General features: G+C 36.2%; 1 protein-coding gene across 1 annotated transcript in view; it reads right to left on the bottom strand.

Annotated features, from left to right (window-relative positions):
* Positions 1 to 5371: 5371 nt before the first annotated feature.
* The window catches only part of LOC150109149 (transient receptor potential cation channel subfamily A member 1 homolog), a 475501-nt gene continuing 461235 nt past the window's right edge, over positions 5372 to 19637 (bottom strand). The window contains exon 24 of the mRNA XM_090411752.1: positions 5372 to 6442. Coding sequence (XP_090267878.1) covers positions 6284 to 6442 — 159 coding nt within the window. The 3' untranslated portion in view covers positions 5372 to 6283. The remainder of the gene's footprint in view (positions 6443 to 19637) is intronic.

Here is a 19637-nt window from a genome sequence, read left to right as displayed (position 1 = left end):
GGTATCACATGCAAAGAATTAAATAAAAAATAACAGAGACATGATAAAATACATTAACCGATCTAGTATAAAACACACAAGTACATTTAAAAACAGGAATGCGTGTTTGAGTTCCAAATGAAGTTGACTACGTGCGTGAGCTGACACGAGTGCACCAGTACTGGACAGTGGCAATGTGTGCATCAGAAATATTGTAGCTAAGGCTGTTATTAATATGAGATGAATCAAGCGATATTTCTCTAGATTCAATTATTCTTCTTTCAAGTTCATCATAGCACACATGGATATTAGAAGTTTGTGGCCAGTCTACAAGGTGTTGGCGGCCTTCATTTGAGTTGATAGAGAAGAGAATGTGGCTAGAGAGAGAGCAATGGCCCTGGTTCTGTTGTAGGAAATGTCTCTTTGGTGTTCTTCCATGCATAAAAGGATGGATTTAGCTGTCTGGCCATAGTATGGTTTGCCACGATCACACAAAATCTTGTAGACTCCTGGATACTGAAAAGGAAGATGTTTCATTTTAGGTCTACTTAGTATGGAGCTAAGTTTAGGAAACGTAGTGAAGCAAGTTTTAATGTTGAATTTCTGAAGCATTTTGGCTAGTTTTGGAGAGAGAGAGCTGATGTATGGTAACGAAATAAAAGCTCTTGGTGGAGAAGAATCTTCAAAAGCAGTTGAGTGGTGGACAGAGAGAAATTTATTAATCATTTTAAGAGAGAATCCATTGTTAACAAAAGACTTTTTAAGAAAATTGAGTTCATATTCAATTTCTGTTTCATCTGTTAATAAAGATCTGGCTCAATGTGCCAGGGTTGAAACAATACCAAACTTTTGTGGAGGGTAGTAATGGGAAGAAGCATGAAAGTATCTGTCCGTGAGAGTGGTTTTCTAAAAATGGAGATTTTGATATTTTCAGCGCATCTTGTAAGTTTTAAGTCCAGAAAGGGAAGACAGTTGTCAGATTCCAGTTCACAGGTGAAATTGATTTTTTGATGAAACTTGTTGAGGTGGTCCAGAAAAAAGTTGAGGTTGTGTTCCCAGATGAGAAATACATCGTCAATATAACGATACCATACTTTAGGTTTAAGAGTCGAGGAATTAGTTGCTTTTTCTTCATAATCCTTAAGAAATATGTCAGCAAGAATCGGAGAGAGCGGACTGCCCATAGCTAAACCTGAGTTTTGTTTATAACTTCCCTTTCTGGACTTAAAACTTACAAGATGCGCTGAAAATATCAAAATCTCCATTTTTAGAAAACCACTCACACGGACAGATACCTTCATGCTTCTTCCCATCACTCCCCTCCACAAAAGTTTGGTATTATTTCAACCCTGGCACATCGAGCCAGATCTTTATTAATAGATGAAACAGAAATTGAATATGAACTCAATTTTCTTAAAAAGTCTTTTGTTAACAATAGATTCTCTCTTAAAATGATTAATAAATTTCTCTCTGTCCACCGCTCAACTGCTTTTGAAGATTCTTCTCCACCAAGAGCTTTTATTTCATTACCATACATCAGCTCTCTCTCCCCAAAACTAGCCAAAATGCTTCAGAAATTCAACATTAAAACTCGCTTCACTACGTTTCCTAAACTTTGTTCCATACTAAGTAGACCTAAAATGAAACATCTTCCTACTCAGTATCCAGGAGTCTACAAGATTTTATGTGATTGTGGCAAACCATACTACGGCCAGACAGCTAAATCCATCCTTTTACGCATGGAAGAACACCAAAGAGACATTTCCTACAGCAGAACCAGGGCCAGCGCTCTCTCTCTAGCCACATTCTCTTCTCTATCAAATCAGATGAAGGCCGCCAACACCTCGTAGACTGGCCACAAACTTCTAATATCCATGTGTGCTATGATAAACTTGAAAGAAAAATAATTGAATCTAGAGAAATATTGCTTGATTCATCTCATATTAATAACAGCCTTAGCTACAATATTTCTGATGCACACATTGCCACTGTCCAGTACTAGTGCACTCGTGTCAGCTCACGCACGTAGTCAACTTCAGTTGGAACTCAAGCACGCATTCCTGTTTTTAAATGTACTTGTGTGTTTTATATTAGATCTGTTAATGTATTTTATCATGTCTCTGTTATTTTTTATTTAATTCTTTGCCTGTGATACCCGAAGAAGTTGAATTTCAACGAAACTAGTCGTATCTTAACATTAAACTTTTCTTTCTCGGTATAGAGTCATTTAAATTCAGTTTTATATATCTTATCTACCGAGTAAATTATGATCAATAATATTAATATATATATATATATATATATGCCAGCAAAGGTTGTTCAATTGGAGGAGCCTCTGCTACTAATGGCTCATACAAAAAGTTAAGCTAGTTTGAGCGTGGTTAATAGTTGGAAGGTGATTCAATCGTTTGATGCTGTTGTCACTCTCTCTCGATGAGTCTTTGGACTCCATGGAGTTGTCACATAATAATATATTGAAATGCCAGTTTTTATTAATGCTTTTTTTTGTTATATCTAAAACTTTTCACTGGGTGTTAAAAGCTAAATTTTTTATTCTATGCTAATTGTAAATTTGTAGTAATTTCTTTTAAGAAAGTTGTTTACACATGTGTAATTTTAAAGCACTGCTTAAAAGTTTCTATTATCTATGTTTTAATTTTCTACAAAAGGTTACTGTTAAAGCTCAGCAGTGAATGTTTAAATAACTAATGCTTATTATATAATACGGAAAAAAATTACATATTGCAAGTGGGTGCTTTCAATAGCCTCTCAATCACAAAGTGAAACTTGGATCCCATTCTTAGTTGTATTTGATCTGAAATTCTGGTCACATTGGATATCACCTATTTTGCAGCTGTTAAAAAGCACGTCTGCAGGAACAGCAAATTTTATATTCATAACATCCATTATTACATATATATATATATATCTTTTTTTCCCTCATGCATACATCAAATCAATAACTTCTCATGATTAACATACTATACAGCAATCCCTTGATTTATCTGTCTCCAATTAGTACATTTTCAATTAGTGCGTCATTTTTTTTCTATACCCGAATGCAATTAATGCATCTCTAAAATTCGATTAGTGTGCCTACATACATCTTAAAAATAAATGTTACAGATCTTACAAATTTTCTATCTATACATTTTTTTACAGCTAACTATTTTAAAAAAATCACTCACAAGGATGAAATAATTTAGTTTCGATTTAAAACATTTTACAAAGTCATTTTTGAATGGCATACTACACTATTTTCATATACACTATATTCCAAATTTACTGCCAAAATTTATGACATCTGCTAAATACATACCATTTTACTGATCATATCTCCTGCCTCCTTTGCAATTGTTTTTTTTTTTAATTTTTTTATTTTAGTGTTTTTCCAACCACTTTTAATGAGTAAAAGGATTAGTGAGCAAAAACGTGGAGTGTGAAAAAGATTCAAAAAGTAATCTCATTGGAAGAAAAACTTTATTATTTCAAGTTTTCAAGAAAAATGAACAAGGCGAGTCCAGAGCAAAGATAGGACAAGAACACAAAGTGGGTAAATCAACTATAAGAGCAATTTTAAGCAAAGTTGCTGAATACAAAGAGAAGGGTAAGGCTGCTTCAAGTTTATCATGCATGCAGACTACTCGAAAACAAAGTATTATAATGAATGAATTAGAGAGACTTCTTTCTACATAAATAGAAGATTGTAACCAAAAATGAATTTCACTAGATAAAGAAATGGATAATGTTGTTGAGGAAATTGCCAACGTTGGGCATGAATGAACTGGGATTTGATGAGATTGACAATGATAATGTCCAAGAATTAATTAAATCTCATTCTGAGAAATTGAGTGATTCCGACCTGCTAAATTTAGATGCACAGCTGGAAGATCCTGAAGAATATGAAGAAAATTTAACCACCGACAGTCAGCCAAAAGCGATTTCACTGAAACAATTTGAAAATATTTTTTCATACAATTGAAATTTTTAAGCACCAATGCTTAGAGGCTGGCTCTGATGAAGAGAGAAGTAGAAGAGGCAATAGGACCATACCATCGGCTGTATGAAAAAAAGAAACAGAATGCCTGTCAAACCATGTTAGCTCAATTATTTGTTGAGAAGTAGAATAATAAATTTATATTCTGAATATGTTTTATTGTCTTTCAGATTCATCGTTTTCCTTTAATTAGGCCCTGAGACATATCCTAATTCTTTTATACAAAAAATGAAGGGTCAAAAAAGAAATTTGAGGAACGAATTATACTTTTGCCCATATGTTATGGCATTGGTGTAGATGATGGTAGTTGAGGTTCATTGAAGTTGGTGGTTAAGACAGAGAATTGTATGAGTAGGCACCCTCCCTCGACGAGTCACTTGGACTCCCTAGAGGTGTCACATAATAATAATAATGTTATTATATTTGATTTTAGGGCGTTTTTTTTATTCATATGCTCATTTCAAAGAGTGCATTGACACATTAATCGAGGGATTTCTGTACATTTATAGCACATTTCGTTTTGTTCTTCCACCATAGCATTAGTTTGGCAGATGATTGTGCACTTCCTTTAAGGAATAAATTCAAATTTCGTGGATAATGTAACATACCCCAGTACATATTGGATTGAATTTTAATTATATAAAAAAAAGCAGAAACATATAATTTGTGACATGTAGACAGTATCACAAGAGTTGGAAGAGATACACAAGCAGCCTAGTATATACAATAGCTAAATGCAATAATAATTCACTGAAAATTAGCAACAAATATTTTGTGCTGAATGAACTGTTTGCAGGATACATGCCACAAAATTACATATGCTATTTACTAAAATAAAGAGTCAAAGGGCTTCAGTTCAGCAATGCAAAAATTATATAAATCAAGTGGATATTAAATCCAGCATTATTTCAAAGCCGAATGTAGAAACTACGAAAATTTTGAACGAAATTTGACCAGAGAGCTTACGAGAATACATTTGCCAGCATTTACAAATTGCACCAGCACAGACCTTACAGAAGATATGATCACTTGCCCAAGCATCCATATATGTATTTGGCTCTTTATTTTAGTAAATACTTTATACACTGACCAAGAGTTCGCTTACGAAAAATACACCTCTGCAACACTTTGAGTTCCTTAGTACTGAACAAGAGTTTTTGCTCTCTTAAGGTTTCTGCCTGGTCTCTGAGCAGAACCAACCAGTTCAAAACAGCTGTCAGGCCAGTGAAACCTTATCAAAATGAACCAACAGAAGGCGAATATATGGACGCTTGGGCAAGTGATCATGTCTTCTATAAGGTCTGCACTAGGGCAACTCGTAAATGCCAGTGAGTGTATTCCCATAAGCTCTCTGGTCAAATTTCATACAAAACTTTCATAGTTCTATATTCGGCTTTGAAATAATGCTGGATTTAATATCAACACTTGATTTAAATAATTACATATGCTACTTTTCTTGGCAACATTAAGAAGCTCAAATTTTTAAGAGAGAGAGTAGTAAATAAGAGATGTAAAAATGAAGTACAAGTTTACTTGATAGAAACATCATTATACATTGTGTTCATATAATAAATACCTCAAAATCTAAATTTTAAATATACTTATTTAACAAAAGCCTAAAATCTTTATTAAAAAAAAAACAGTAAAAATTAAACATTAAAAATAAATCACTTCTCTTCACCATTCCATGAGTTTAATTTTTAAGACAAATAGTGATGAATGCTTACTTTTTCTTCAAAACTTCAAATAGCACAATTACATATGTTATTTTTCTTATAAACATTAAGATCCACAAAATTTTAAAAACATTAGGTAGTAAATAAGTAAAGATTTAAATTGAAGATAATCAGTTTCCATGATTAAAAATCCATTATACATAAAGTCCATATAATAAATATCTCAAAATCTAAATTTTTAATATATTTTGCTATTTATCAAAAGCCTAAAATATTTAAAAAACTGGTAAAACTGAAGCATTAAAAATAAATCACGTTTCTTCATCATTCTGTGAGTTTAATTTTTAAGACAAATAGTGATGAATGCTTACTCTTTCTTCAAAACTTCAAATAGCACAATTACATATGTTATTTTTCTTATAAACATTAAGATCCACAAAATTTTAAAAACATTAAGTAGTAAATAAGTAAAGATTTAAATTGAAGATAATCAGTTTCCATGATTAAAAATCCATTATACATAAAGTCCATATAATAAATATCTCAAAATCTTAATTTTTAATATATTTTGCTATTTATCAAAAGCCTAAAATATTTAAAAAACTGGTAAAACTGAAGCATTAAAAATAAATCACGTTTCTTCATCATTCTGTGAGTTTAATTTTTGTAATGTGGACAATGAGTGATGAACTTGTTTACTCTTTTTCTTCAAAACTTTGAGTTGCTTCTGCATGTTGGATAACTGCCCTGATATAAGAAGTTGTGTGTCCACTAAATGTTGCAAAGCAGTCTAAATCAAAATACAGAAAAGTGAATGAATAAAAAAAAAACACTTCACATTTTTAAACAATATAAATAGACTACATATTAATGTTCTGTACTACTTGGAGGAAAAAATAAAGAATTATTTGCATCTGTTAGCAATATCACACTCCTTCAAAAAGAGTAATAAATATCAGTAGACTGGTTTAAATACAAACATATTATAGCAAGGTGGAGGACAAAAGTGGTCTCCAAAACAGGTTTATCTCAAGTTCTCACTTTCTAGAATTATAATCTCTCTTTCTCCCCACTAGTTACAACTAATACTTCTCTGGAAAGCTGATATTATCCAAGATTTCATAATCAGTAAGTTTAATACTTCATTTTTTTTTTTTTTTTTTTACCTAACAAGGTCAACATTTTTATTTTGGACACTTTGATTTGAATAAAGTAAAACTATTAATAGAAATAATTTGGAGAAAAATTTTGTCTACTTGACCTTGACATCTGACAATGTTATACATTCTCACTCACAGCAAATAAAGCCACCACAAAGTGTAAAACAGTTATTGTGCATAAGAACTTATCAAGTGAGGTTTATAGTTCTTGAGTTTTCAAGTCGTACTTCTGAAAAATGATTTATGCATCTCAAGTACAGAAAAACCAGTCCTGCATTTGTTTATTAACTATTAAAGCTTTAGAGAAACAATCAGTCTTTTGTAAGAGCAACTAAGAGTCCATTGCATACAGGGGGCATTTTGTGTAATGTCACTTATAATTGAAAGCCAGGTTGGCTGAGTGGTTAGTGTATCTATTCTCCAGCCAAAATGCTGCGGGTTCGAATCCCACCATGGGCATGGATGTTTGTGATTGTCTGTGAAAATACTAGTGGTGGTGGCCAATAGATGGCATTGGTGTAGATTAATATGGTAGTTGCAGTTCACTGTAGTTGGTGGACTGAGGGGTGGAGACGGAGAGCTGTGGAGTGGATGTCCTCCCTTGATGAGTCTTTGGACTCCTTGGAGGTGTCATGTAATAATAATAATAATCAGAATTGACTGATATCTCAAATCAGATTAGTACTGTAATGTAATGATAACCAATATACAAAATGATGGTACAATATGACAAAATTTCATGCCGGCTGGGGCGTCGCCCGGTTAAACAAGGCCCCTGTTATTTTCGCCAAGGAACCAGGGCGAACAGCGAAAAGTCAGCTACTGGAACAAATCTGAAAGCACACCCCAACTCAACATCATCACAGTTAAAGATCAGTACTATTAACATACGAAGCCTGAATGGCAAAGAAATGGAGCTAGCTGAGGAATTAGATAAGTACCAGATCGACATAATAGGGATGACTGAAACAAAAAAGACAAAAACTGGTGAGATTTTTCTGAGCAATAAATACAAAATGTTATATTCAGGAATTGACAATCAAGAAAAAGAAGGAGTAGCCATAGTATTCAACACAAATTACGAGGTTAATCTTCTTGAATGGCAGGCAGTCTCAAGTAGAGTGATGTGGGCTAAAATCAGAATGGAGAATTGGTCAATGAGACTTATTTGTGCCTATGGTCCCACAGAAGGTTCTACTAAGGTAGAAGTGGAGTAATTTTTTGATACTTTAGAAAAAGCAACGGACATAATGAAAACGAAAAAGTTGATCCTTGTTGGGGATCTAAATAGCAGAGTAGGAAATGATTGTCAGACATACAAAAATATTTTGGGAAAATTTGGAGAAAAGAGCAAAGCTAATAATAATAGCAAATACCTGTTGGATTTCTGCTCAGGACATGGACTGGTTATTACTAACACCATGTTCCAACATAAAAATGTGCACAAATTCACATGGAGAGAATAGAAACGAATAAGAAAAGTTTCATTGACTGTGTTATTGTTGATAGAGATGTTTTCTCCCTGGTGCAGAACACCACGGTGGACAGAGGATTTGAAATTGGAAGTGATCACTATTTAGTCTTGAGCAGGATAAAATTGAATGTCATATTGAAAAGAATAACATGTAAGAAAGTTTTAAAGCAAATAAAGGTTGAGCAGCTCTCATATGTGAACTGTAGACTAAAATACACAAAGATTATGGAAGAAAAAATGAAAGAGTTTGAGAACAGGAACCAAACCTTGGAGATTCAGTGGCAAATCTTCAAGAAAACTCTGATTGATTCAGCCAGAGAGGCATGTGGTGAGGTAGTCTGCAAGGATAGAAAAATCAGAACTCCATGGTGCACATAGGAAGTTAAAGAGGCAATGAAGGAAAAGAAGAAAGCATATCAAAAGTTTCTGACAAATAAGTCAGCTTTTGCTCTTAGAGAATACAGAGACAAATGTAAGAAAGCAAAACACTGTGTAAAACTAGCTAAACCGAAGTCTCGGGAGGACTTTGGAAAGAACATAGAAAATAAATATCAAGAAGGTGGTAAGATATTCTGGAGGTTTTTGAAGGCGCTTAGTAATGGAGGAAAGAGTGCTGTAAAAGGAGTTAGAGATGATAAAGGTGACATGAAAATGGGAGAAAAAGATATCCTTGAATTATGGAGTAATTACTTTGAAAAATTGCTAAATGAAACAAGCAGTAATAGCACAGGCTTATACGTTGGTTATGCATTATTAAAATACTTAAGGAAATGAACAACGTAGTTAAGGATATAAATTAAATTATACTTTAATAAAGATTTTCTGATATTTCGGCAACGTCACGTTGCCATCTTCTAAAGCAACTAACAAAAAATGGCATGTGCACGTAGGCACTACAAACACAGTAACTGGGAATGAAGAGATGAAGCTACTGTTCTCCTAAAAGTCCTGATGGTGCCCTCTACCGGGCTAAGTAGGTGTTCTTGGCCGTTGGGATGAAGGTCTGCTGATGTAAGCCTCCCAAATTTTATGGCAGTTGCATACAACCAAATTTGTTGAGGTTTGGAGAATTTTTTAGGGCTGAGGCTGATTCCATAAATAGTCTTTCGAATTTGTATTTGCTATGGTGTATTACTGTAGCTTTCTTCCACCGTATTCTGTGGTGTGTATCCAGAGTATGGTCTGCAAGACCAGAATGGCTGCAGTTGTGAAACTGGATGTAGTCATTGTGTTCAGAACTCTGATATTCGCTGTCCTGCCTGTTTGGCCAAAGTAAGACAGTTTACAACTGCAACGGACCTGGTATACACCAGGTAGGTCTAGGGGAAGTGGTTGGTCTTTAGTGGAACTGATAAGGGATGCCAATTTTCTGTAAGGTTTGTAACAGGAGGTCAGGTCATGCTTTTTTAAGATTTTGGTAATCTTTTCCGAGGTGCCTCGGATGTAGGGAATGGTAATGGATTTAGAGTAATCCTTGTTGTGGAGTGGGGGGGATCTGTGGTTTGTAGGCTCTAATATTTTTTGGACTTTTTCTGTGGGGGGGGGTGTTGGATGGTTGGATGGTGTGTTGCCATTGGCTGAGAAAGTGTCGAGGATGTGATTTAGTTCAGTGTTTAGAGCCAAGTCGTTTGAACAGATTAGTTTAGCCCTGTTGTATAGTGTTTTCACTACTCCATATTGTTGTGAGGGGGGGGGGATTGTTGATGAATGTATCTGCCTGTATGGAAGGGTTTTCTGTAAACTGAGAAAACCAAGGTTCCATTAGGCTGGCGGGTGACTAGTGTGTCTAGGAAAGGGAGGCTGTTTTTTTCCTCTTTTTCCAATGTGAATTTGATTCTGGGGTGTTGGTTGTTTAAGTGTGTTAAGAAGGAGAGAAGTGTTTCAGAGCCATGTGGCCAAATAGCAAACACATCATCAACGTAGCGAAGCCATATGGTTGTTTTTTGTGGGGCAGAGGCTAAGGCTTTTTCTTCAAAGGCCTCCATAAAGAAATTGGCCAAGCGAGGGGAGAGTGGTGAACCCATGGCTGTCCCCTCTATCTGTTTGTAGAATTTTCCCTGCCAAACGAAATAGCCTGAGTTCATTGTGAACTGAAATAAGGCTGAGATATCGGGAGAAAATTTAGCTTGGATTAGCTCTAAAGTTTCCTTGAGTGGGACATTTGTGAATAAAGAGGAGACGTCAAAGCTGACCATTATGTCAGTACGTTGGAGTGTAAGGTTTTCTATGCTGGCTTTGAAATGGGCTGAGTTTTTTATGTGTGATGGTGTGTTGCCAGTATAGTGTGTGAACTCTTTGGCCAAATGTTTAGCTAATTTTCATGTGGGTGAATCAATGCCATCCACTATGGGACGTAATGGCACATTTTCTTTATGTATTTTTGGGATTCCGTAAATACGGGGGGAGGTATAGAGTTAAATGGTTTTAATCTGTTGGTAACTTCTACAGGCCAAGAAGTAACCTCTTAAGGAGCCTGTGAAGTTTTCTAATTTGAGAGTTGGTGGGATTGTAATTGATGGGGAGGTAAGTAGCCTGATCTAATAGAAGAGCATTCAGCTTACCTTTTGATTAAGGACTACAGTTGTATTTCCCTTATCCGCTTTGGTAATAACAATTTCTTTATTATTCTTCATTTCCTGTAGAGCTTTATATTCATTGTTGGATATGTTGGTTTTAGGTGGGATTGCTTTGGAAAGGACACAAACTACATCCAGTCTTACACTGTTGGCGACTTGATGTGGAAGGTGGCGGATTCTGCATTCGATCTGGATCATAATATTCTCACTACGTATTTTTTTTTTGGGAGCAATGGCAAAGTTGTGGCCACGTGATAGCGCGTTGATTGCTTCAGGCTTTAGGGTGACTGAAGAAAGGTTGATTATGGTATTGGTTTCGAATTTTTTCGTCTGTCGGCCTCGTATTTTTTCAAATTCTTTGTCGGCAGCGGTACATGAGATGGCACGTAAAATCGACCAAAGTTTGTGGTTTAAAGTGCACAAAAGCTCATCTTCGATGGCACGAATAGCTTCGTTAATGTCTGCTAAGAGAAAACAGGTGGCGGTGATTTGTTCGTGTAGCAACGCGTAGCTGAGGCGGTTATATATTCGGAGAGCTTTTTTTGAAACAAACCGGTGCTTGAATTTTACACAGTTCGGGATTACTTTATTATCCTGGCAGCGTTTCAGGAAAGTTAGACGATTTAATTGTCTAGACAGCTTCAACTTCAATTTACTATATTGGCGGGCCTTCCGTGTGATTGTATCTCCGTGGATGATGTTGATTCTTGTAGGCAGGCTTATACGTTGGTTATGCATTATTAAAATACTTAAGGAAATGAACAACGTAGTTAAGGATATAAATTAAATTATACTTTAATAAATATTTTCCGATATTTTCTTCTATCTGCCATCTTCTAAAGCAACTAACAAAAAATGGCATGTGCACGTAGGCACTACAAACACAGTAACTGGGAATGAAGAGATGAAGCTATTGTTCTCCTAAAAGTCCTGATGGTGCCCTCTAGCAGGCTAAGTAGGTGTTCTTGGCCGTTGGACTGAAGGTCTGCTGATGTAAGCCTCCCAAATTTGGGGCAGTCGCATACAACCAAATTTGTTGAGGTTCGGAGAATTTCTTAGTGCTGAGGCCGATTCCATAAATAGTCCTTTGAATTTGTATTTGCTACGGTGTATTACTGTAGCTTTCTTCCACTGTATTCTGTGGCGTGTATCCAGAGCATGGTCTGCAAGACCAGAATGGCTGTACTTGTGAAACCGGATGTAGCCCTTGTGTTCAGAAATTCTGATATTCGCTGTCCTGCCTTTGGCCAAAGTAAGACAGTTACGTCCCATAGTGGATGGCATTGATTCCCCCACACACAAATTAGCTAAACATTTGGCCAAAGAGCTCACACACTATACTGGCAACACACCATCACACATGAAAAACTCAGCCCATTTCAAAGCCAGCATAGAAAACCTTACACTCCAGCGTACTGACATAATGGTCAGCTTTGACGTCTCCTCTTTATTCACAAATGTTCCACTCAAGGAAACTTTAGAGCTAATCCAAGCTAAATTTTCTCCCAATATCTCAGCCTTATTTCAGTTCATAATGAACTCAGGCTATTTCGTTTGGCAGGGAAAATTCTACAAACATATAGAGGGGACAGCCATGGGTTCACCACTCTCCCCACCCTTGGCCAATTTCTTTATGGAGACCTTTGAAGAAAAGGCCTTAGCCTCTGCCCCACAAAAACCAACCATATGGCTTTGCTACGTTGATGATGTGTTCACTATTTGGCCACATGGCTCTGAAACACTTCTCTCCTTCTTAACACACTTCAACAACCAACACCCCAAAATCAAATTCACATTGGAAAAAGAGGAAAAAAACAGCCTCCCTTTCCAAGACACACTAGTCACCCGCCAGCCTAATGGAACCTTGGTTTTCTCAGTTTACAGAAAACCCACCCATATGGGCAGATACATTCACCAACAATCCCCCCCCCCTCACAACAATATGGAGTAGTGAAAACACTATACAACAGGGCTAAACTAATCTGTTCAAACGACTTAGCCCTAAACACTGAACTAAATCACATCCTCAACACTTTCTCAGCCAATGGCTCCGCCCTCCCCAAAAAAGTCCAAAAAATATTAGAACCTACAAACCACAGATCCTATCCCCCCCCCACTCCACAACAAGGATTAGTCTAAATCCATCACCATTCCCTACATCCGAGGCACCTCGGAAAAGATTACCAAAATCTTAAAAAAGCATGACCTGACCTCCTGTTACAAACCTTAGAGAAAATTGGCATCCCTTATCAGTTCCACTAAAGACCAACAACTTCCCCTAGACCTACCTGGTGTATACCAGGTCCGTTGCAGTTGTAAACTGTCTTACTTTGGCCAAACAGGCAGGACAGCGAATATCAGAATTTCTGAACACAAGGACTACATCCGGTTTCACAAGTACAGCCATTCTGGTCTTGCAGACCATGCTCTGGATACACGTCACAGAATACTGTGGAAGAAAGCTACAGTAATACACCATAGCAAATACAAATTCGAAAGACTATTTATGGAATCAGCCTCAGCCCTAAGAAATTCTCCAAACCTCAACAAATTTGGTTGTATGCGACTGCCCCAAATTTGGGAGGCTTACATCAGCAGACCTTCAGCCCAACGGCCAAGAACACCTACTTAGCCCGTTAGAGGGCACCATCAGGACTTTTAGGAGAACAATAGCTTCATCTCTTCATTCCCAGTTACTGTGTTTCTAGTGCCTACGTGCACGTGCCTTTTTTTGTAAGTTCCTTTAGAAGATGGCAACGTGACGTTGCCGAAATATCAGAAAATCTTTATTAAAGTATAATTTAATTTATATCCTTAACTACGTTGTTCATTTCCTTAAGTATTTTAATAAGTAATAGCACAGTATAAAAAACATTCAACAGGCATACAGTCAGAAAAAGCTATCCATACTTGAAGTAGAAAAAGCAATCAAGGGCTTAAAATATGGAAAGGCAGGCGGAGTAGATGATATTCGACCAGAAGTGCTGAAGTATGGTGGTGTAAAGGTTTTACAGTTGCTGCACTGCATTGTTCAGAATGCCTGGACAGAAAGACAAATTCCCGATGATTGGAGTAGAGTTCTCATAGTACCCATATATAAAAAGGGAAATAAAACTGAATGTGAGAATTACAGAGGTATTACCCTACTGAGTGTTCCTGGTAAGATATATGCAAGTATACTTGAGAAACGTTTGAGAAGAATTGTGGAACAAAAGCTGGTGAAGAACAAGCTGGATTCAGGTCAAACAGAGGCTGTCAGGATCAGATCTTCACTTTACGACAAATAGTGGAGAAATCATGGGAATATAATAAAGATCTGTATTTAAGTTTTGTCGATTTGGAAAAGGCATATGACAAGGTGGCAAGAGAGAAGCTATTCAATACGCTGCAGTTATATGGTGTCAATGGGGCATTATATCAAGCAATACTTAGTCTTTATTTGAGTTGTAAGTCAGCAATTAGAATTGAAGGAAGTACAGGAAGATGGTTTAATGTTAAATCTGGTGTGAGGCAAGGATGTACATTATCCCCTCTGCTATTCATTATCTATATGGATCACATTATGAATGAAAGTGGTATTAAACATGATATCAAAATTGGAGATGTTAATGTCAGTTCTTTGCTTTATGCGGACGATGTTATACTTCTAAATAAATCTGCTACAAGTCTGCAAGATTCACTGACTAAATTGAAGAACTGTTGTAATAGATATGGTATGAAGGTCAGCAATAAAAAGACAAAGACAATGAAAATAAGCAGAATCATTGAAAATGTCAACTGTGTTGTGAATGGAGAACCTGTGGAACAAGTAAAACATTTCAGCTACTTAGGCACGATTTCTACTGAAGATGGTAAATTAAATATAAAAATAGAAAACAGAATCAACAAAGCTGGCATGGTAGAAAGTCAATTGAATAACTTCATATGGAATAAGAGAGAAATTAGTCGGAACACTAAATTAGCTGTATACAAGACAGTGTTCAAACAAATTTTAACTTATGGATCTGAGAGCTGGGTCAGAAGTAAAACGCTTGACCAAAGACTAGAGACCACAGATATGAGAGTGCTGAGAAAGATTAGAGGCGTGAACAGATGGCATCAATGGCAATATCATATGAAAAGCGAGGATATTAGGAAAGAACCTGACATTGTCAGCATCCAGGAATACGTTAGCAGAGCTAATCTCAGGTGGTATGGTCACTTAAACAGAATGGGCGAGGAAAGATTAGCAAAACAAGTGTTCTCTGCCAGGTTGGCAGGAAAACGACCAAGAGGAAGACCAAGATATAGGTGGATTGATACGGTACATAGTGCCTTAGACGATAGAAATATAAGATCTGATAATGTTGGAGTCTTGTCAAGTAACAGACTGATTTGGAGGAAAATTGTAGATAGGAAATTAGTAATAATGTAGTTTTTTTCATGTAGTACTATCATATCCTGTATACCCCTTGAGGGTACATGGCAGGAATTTGATGATGATTCCTACTGTCCAAACAGGTAAAGTTTACAGTAACAAGAAAAATTCTTGCAGCGGAAGCTCCATAAAGAGTGCCAATATCCGTCATGTGCAAAGGCAATCCCTACGGAATTCAAAATGAGAATTGTTCATTTTAGTAGTGTAGCATTACTTTTCTTGCTCTTCCCAGAGAACAGGTCATTATCATCATTGAATTCCTAATACATACCTTCAAGGCATGTACAGGATATGATGATAGCATTACATGATTGTCTACATTATTACTAACTTCCTGTTAACAATTTTCTTCTAGATAAAAAACTTACTTGTAAGGTTTGAATATGCCAATCTATTTCACTAGCCTCTCTTCTCTCCCATTCTATTTAAGTTAGCATAACACCTTAGAGATTAGTTCCACACATGCGCACACACACACACCTTCTTACCTTCTTGAATGCTAATAATGGTTCTTCCTGTTATCTTCATCTTAATATATTCTCCCATTGATGCCATGTTCACCTCCCTATTTTTTCTCAGAATTCTCATACCCAAGTCTTTGATCAACTGTTTGTATACTGATAGATTATTTCTGCTAATTTCTCTCTTACTCAATATATGAATATATACAGTGGCCAACATTAAAAAGGATTTGTTCAGCACTCTCTAGCAAAAAATGTATTGGATGAAAATTCAACCAAACTTGGTGTAAGTTAACGATGGAATACATCATCATCATCAAATTCCTGCCATGTACCCTCAAGGGGTGTACAGGATATGACAGTACTACATGAAAAATTTACATCATTACTAACTTCTTATCTACAATTTTCCTCCAAATCAGTCTGTTACTTGTCAAGACTCCAACATTATGAGATCTTATATTTCTATCGTCTAAGGCACTTTGTACCACATCAATCCACCTATATCTTGGTCTTCCTATGGGTCATTTTCCTGCCAACCTGGCAGAGAACACTTGTTTTGCTAATCTTTCCTCACCCATTCTGTTTAAGTGACTATACCACCTGAGATTAGCTCTGCTAATGCATTCCTGGATGCTGAAAATGTCAAATTCTTTCCTAATATCCCCGTTTTTAATATGATATTGCCATTGATGCCATCTGTTCACGCCTCTAATCTTTCTCAGGCTCTTATCTGCGGTCTCTAGTCTTTGGTCAAGCGTTTTACTTCTGACCCAGCTCTCAGATCCATAAGTTAAAACTGGTTTGAACACTGTCTTGTATACAACTAATTTAGTGTTCCGACTAATTTCTCTCTTATTCCATATGAAGTTATTCAATTGACTTTCTACCATACCAGCTTTGTTGATTCTGTTTTCTATTTTTATATTTAATTTACCATCTTCACTAAAAATCGTGCTTAAGTAGCTGAAATGTTTTACTTGTTCCACAGGTTCTCCATTCACAACACAGTTGACATTTTCAATGATTCTGCTTATTTTCATTGTCTTTGTCTTTTTATTGTTGACCTTCATACCATATCTATTACAACAGTTCTTCAATTTAGTCAGTGAATCTTGCAGACTTGTAGCAGATTTATTTAGAAGTATAACATCGTCCGCATAAAGCAAAGAGCTGACATTAACATCTCCAATTTTGATATCATGTTTAATACCACTTTCCTTCATAATGTGATCCATATAGATAATGAATAACAGAGGGGATAATGTATATCCTTGTCTCACAAAAGATTTAACATTAAACAATCTTGCTGTACTTCCTTCAATTCTAACTGCTGACTTACAACTCAAATAAAGTATTGCTTAATATAATGCCCCATTGACACCATATAACTGCAGCGTATTGAATAGCTTCTCTCTTGCCACCTTGTCATATGCCTTTTCCAAATCGACAAAACTTAAATACAGATCTTTGTTTTATTCCCATGCTTTCTCGACTATTTGTCGTAAAGTGAAGATCTGATCCTGACAGCCTCTATTTGGCCTGAATCCAGCTTGTTCTTCATCAAGCTTTTCTTCCACAATTCTTCTCAACCGTTTCTCAAGTATACTTGCATAGATCTTGCCAGGAACACTCAGTAAGGAAATACCTCTGTAATTCTCACATTCAGTTTTATTTCACTTTTTATATATGGGTACTATGAGAGCTCTACTCCAATCATCGGGAATTCGTCTCTCAGACCAGGCATTCTGAAGTATGCAATGCAGCCGGTGTAAAATTTTATACCACCATACTTCAGCATTTCTGGTCAAATATCATCTATTCTTGCTGCCTTTCCACATTTCAAGCCTTTGATGGCTTTTTCTACTTCAAGTATGGATATGTATTCCTGACTGCATGCCTGGTCAGTGTTTTTTTACCACTGTGCTGTCATCACTGCTTGTTTCATTTAGCAGCTTTTCAAAGTAATTACTCCATACTTTCAAGGATATCTTTTTCTCCCGTTTTCATGTCACCTTTATCATCTCTAACTCCTTTTACAGCAATCTTTCCTCCATTCCTAAGTTTCTTCCACAACCTCCAGAATATTTTGCCACCTTCTTGATATTTATTTTCTATGTTCTTGCCATAGTCCTCCCAAGACTTTTGTTTAGCTTTCTTACATTTGTCTCTGTATTCTCTAAGAGCAAAAGCTGACTTATTTGACAGGAACTTTTGATATGCTTTCTTCTTTTCCTTCACTGCCTCTTTAACTTCCTGTGTCCACCAGGGAGTTCTGATTTTTTTATCCTTGCAGACAACCTCACCACATGCCTCTCTGGCAGAATCAATCAATGTTTTCTTCAGAGTTTGCCACTGAATCTCCAAGGTTTGATTCCTGTTCTCAAGCTCTTTCATTTTTTCTTCAATAATCTTTGTGTATTTTAGTCTACAGTTCACATCCTAAAGCTGCTCAACTTTTATTCAGTTTAAAACTTTCTTACATGTTATTCTTTTCAATATGAAATTCAATTTTATCCTGCTCAAGACTAAATAGTGATCGCTTCCAATTTCAAATCCTCTGTACACTCTGGTGTCCTGCACCAGGTAGAAAACGTCACTATCAACAATAACACAGTCAATGAGACTTTTCTTATTTATTTCTATTCTCTTCCATGTGAATTTGTGCACATTTTTATGTTGGAACATGGTGTTAGTAATAACCAGACCATGTTCTGAGCAGAAATCCAACAGATATTTGCCTTTATTATTAGCTTTGCTCTTTTCGCCAAATTTTCTCAAAATATTTTTGTATGTTTAACAATCATTTCCTACTCTGCTATTTAGATCACCAACAAGGACCAACTTTTCCTTTTTCATTGTGTCAGTTGCTTTTTCTAAAGCCTCAAAAAATTCCTCTACTTCTACCTTAGTAGAACCTTCTGTGGGACCATAGGCACAAATAAATCTCATTGTCCAATTCCCCATTCTCATATTTGCCCACATTACTCTACTTGAGACTGCCTGCCATTCAAGAAGATTAACCTCGTATTTTGTGTTGAATACTATGGCTAATCCTTCTTTTCCTTGATTGTCATTGCTTGAATATAACATTTTGTATTTATTACTCAGAAAGATCTCACTAGTTTTTGTCTTTTTTATTTAAGTCATCCCTATTATGTCGTTCTGGTACTTATCTAATTTCTCAGCTAGCTACAGTTCTTTGCCATTCAGGCTTCTTATGTTGATAGTACTGATCTTTAACTCTGGTGATGTTGAGTTGGGGTGTGTGTTCAGATTTGTTCCAGTAGCTGACTTTTCGCTGTTCGCTCTGGTTCCTTGGCGAAAACAACGGGGCCTTGTTTAACTGGGCGACGCACCAGCCGGCTTGAAATTTTGTCATGTTGTACCATCATTTTGTATTTGGGTTTAACCAATAAGAATACAATTTGGTCGGCTAAATCCCAAATTGTTAGCCCATCCTCATTTGTTCAGTATCCAGGTAGATACCCAACAGGATGCACCACGAGAAGGTGAGGATTGGACATTAGGTCAGAATCCCTGGTCGGTTCTCTACATTCCTTTAAAGGCTATATGGAGGTCTCCTCTCAGTTATACAGCTTTGAATCTTAAGTACCCCCACGATGGAACACGGGGTTTTGATTTACAGGTGGAAAAAACAAGTCTGCCACTAGTAGATAAGTGGTGCTAGAATTATGTAATATTTGCATAATTTCACTGTTTCTACTGATGAGTTGTTGGATATACGAAAGAATGAAACACATTTGCATCATTCTGATAAGACTGAAGTGTTTTGGATCTCACCTTACTGAAACGTGCATTGCTAGTCAAGCTTTACTATAAATTTAACTATAAATTACTATAAATGCTAATGCCGTGCGTCCAGAATTCCACAAT

Source organism: Typopeltis vanoorti, chromosome 2 (assembly GCF_054136105.1).
Source record: "Typopeltis vanoorti isolate ZY-2024b chromosome 2, IOZ_Tvanoo_1.0, whole genome shotgun sequence".
Classification (NCBI taxonomy): domain Eukaryota; kingdom Metazoa; phylum Arthropoda; class Arachnida; order Uropygi; family Thelyphonidae; genus Typopeltis; species Typopeltis vanoorti.
Note: the sequence above shows the minus strand (reverse complement) of the source record. Positions and strands in the feature narration are given on the sequence as shown.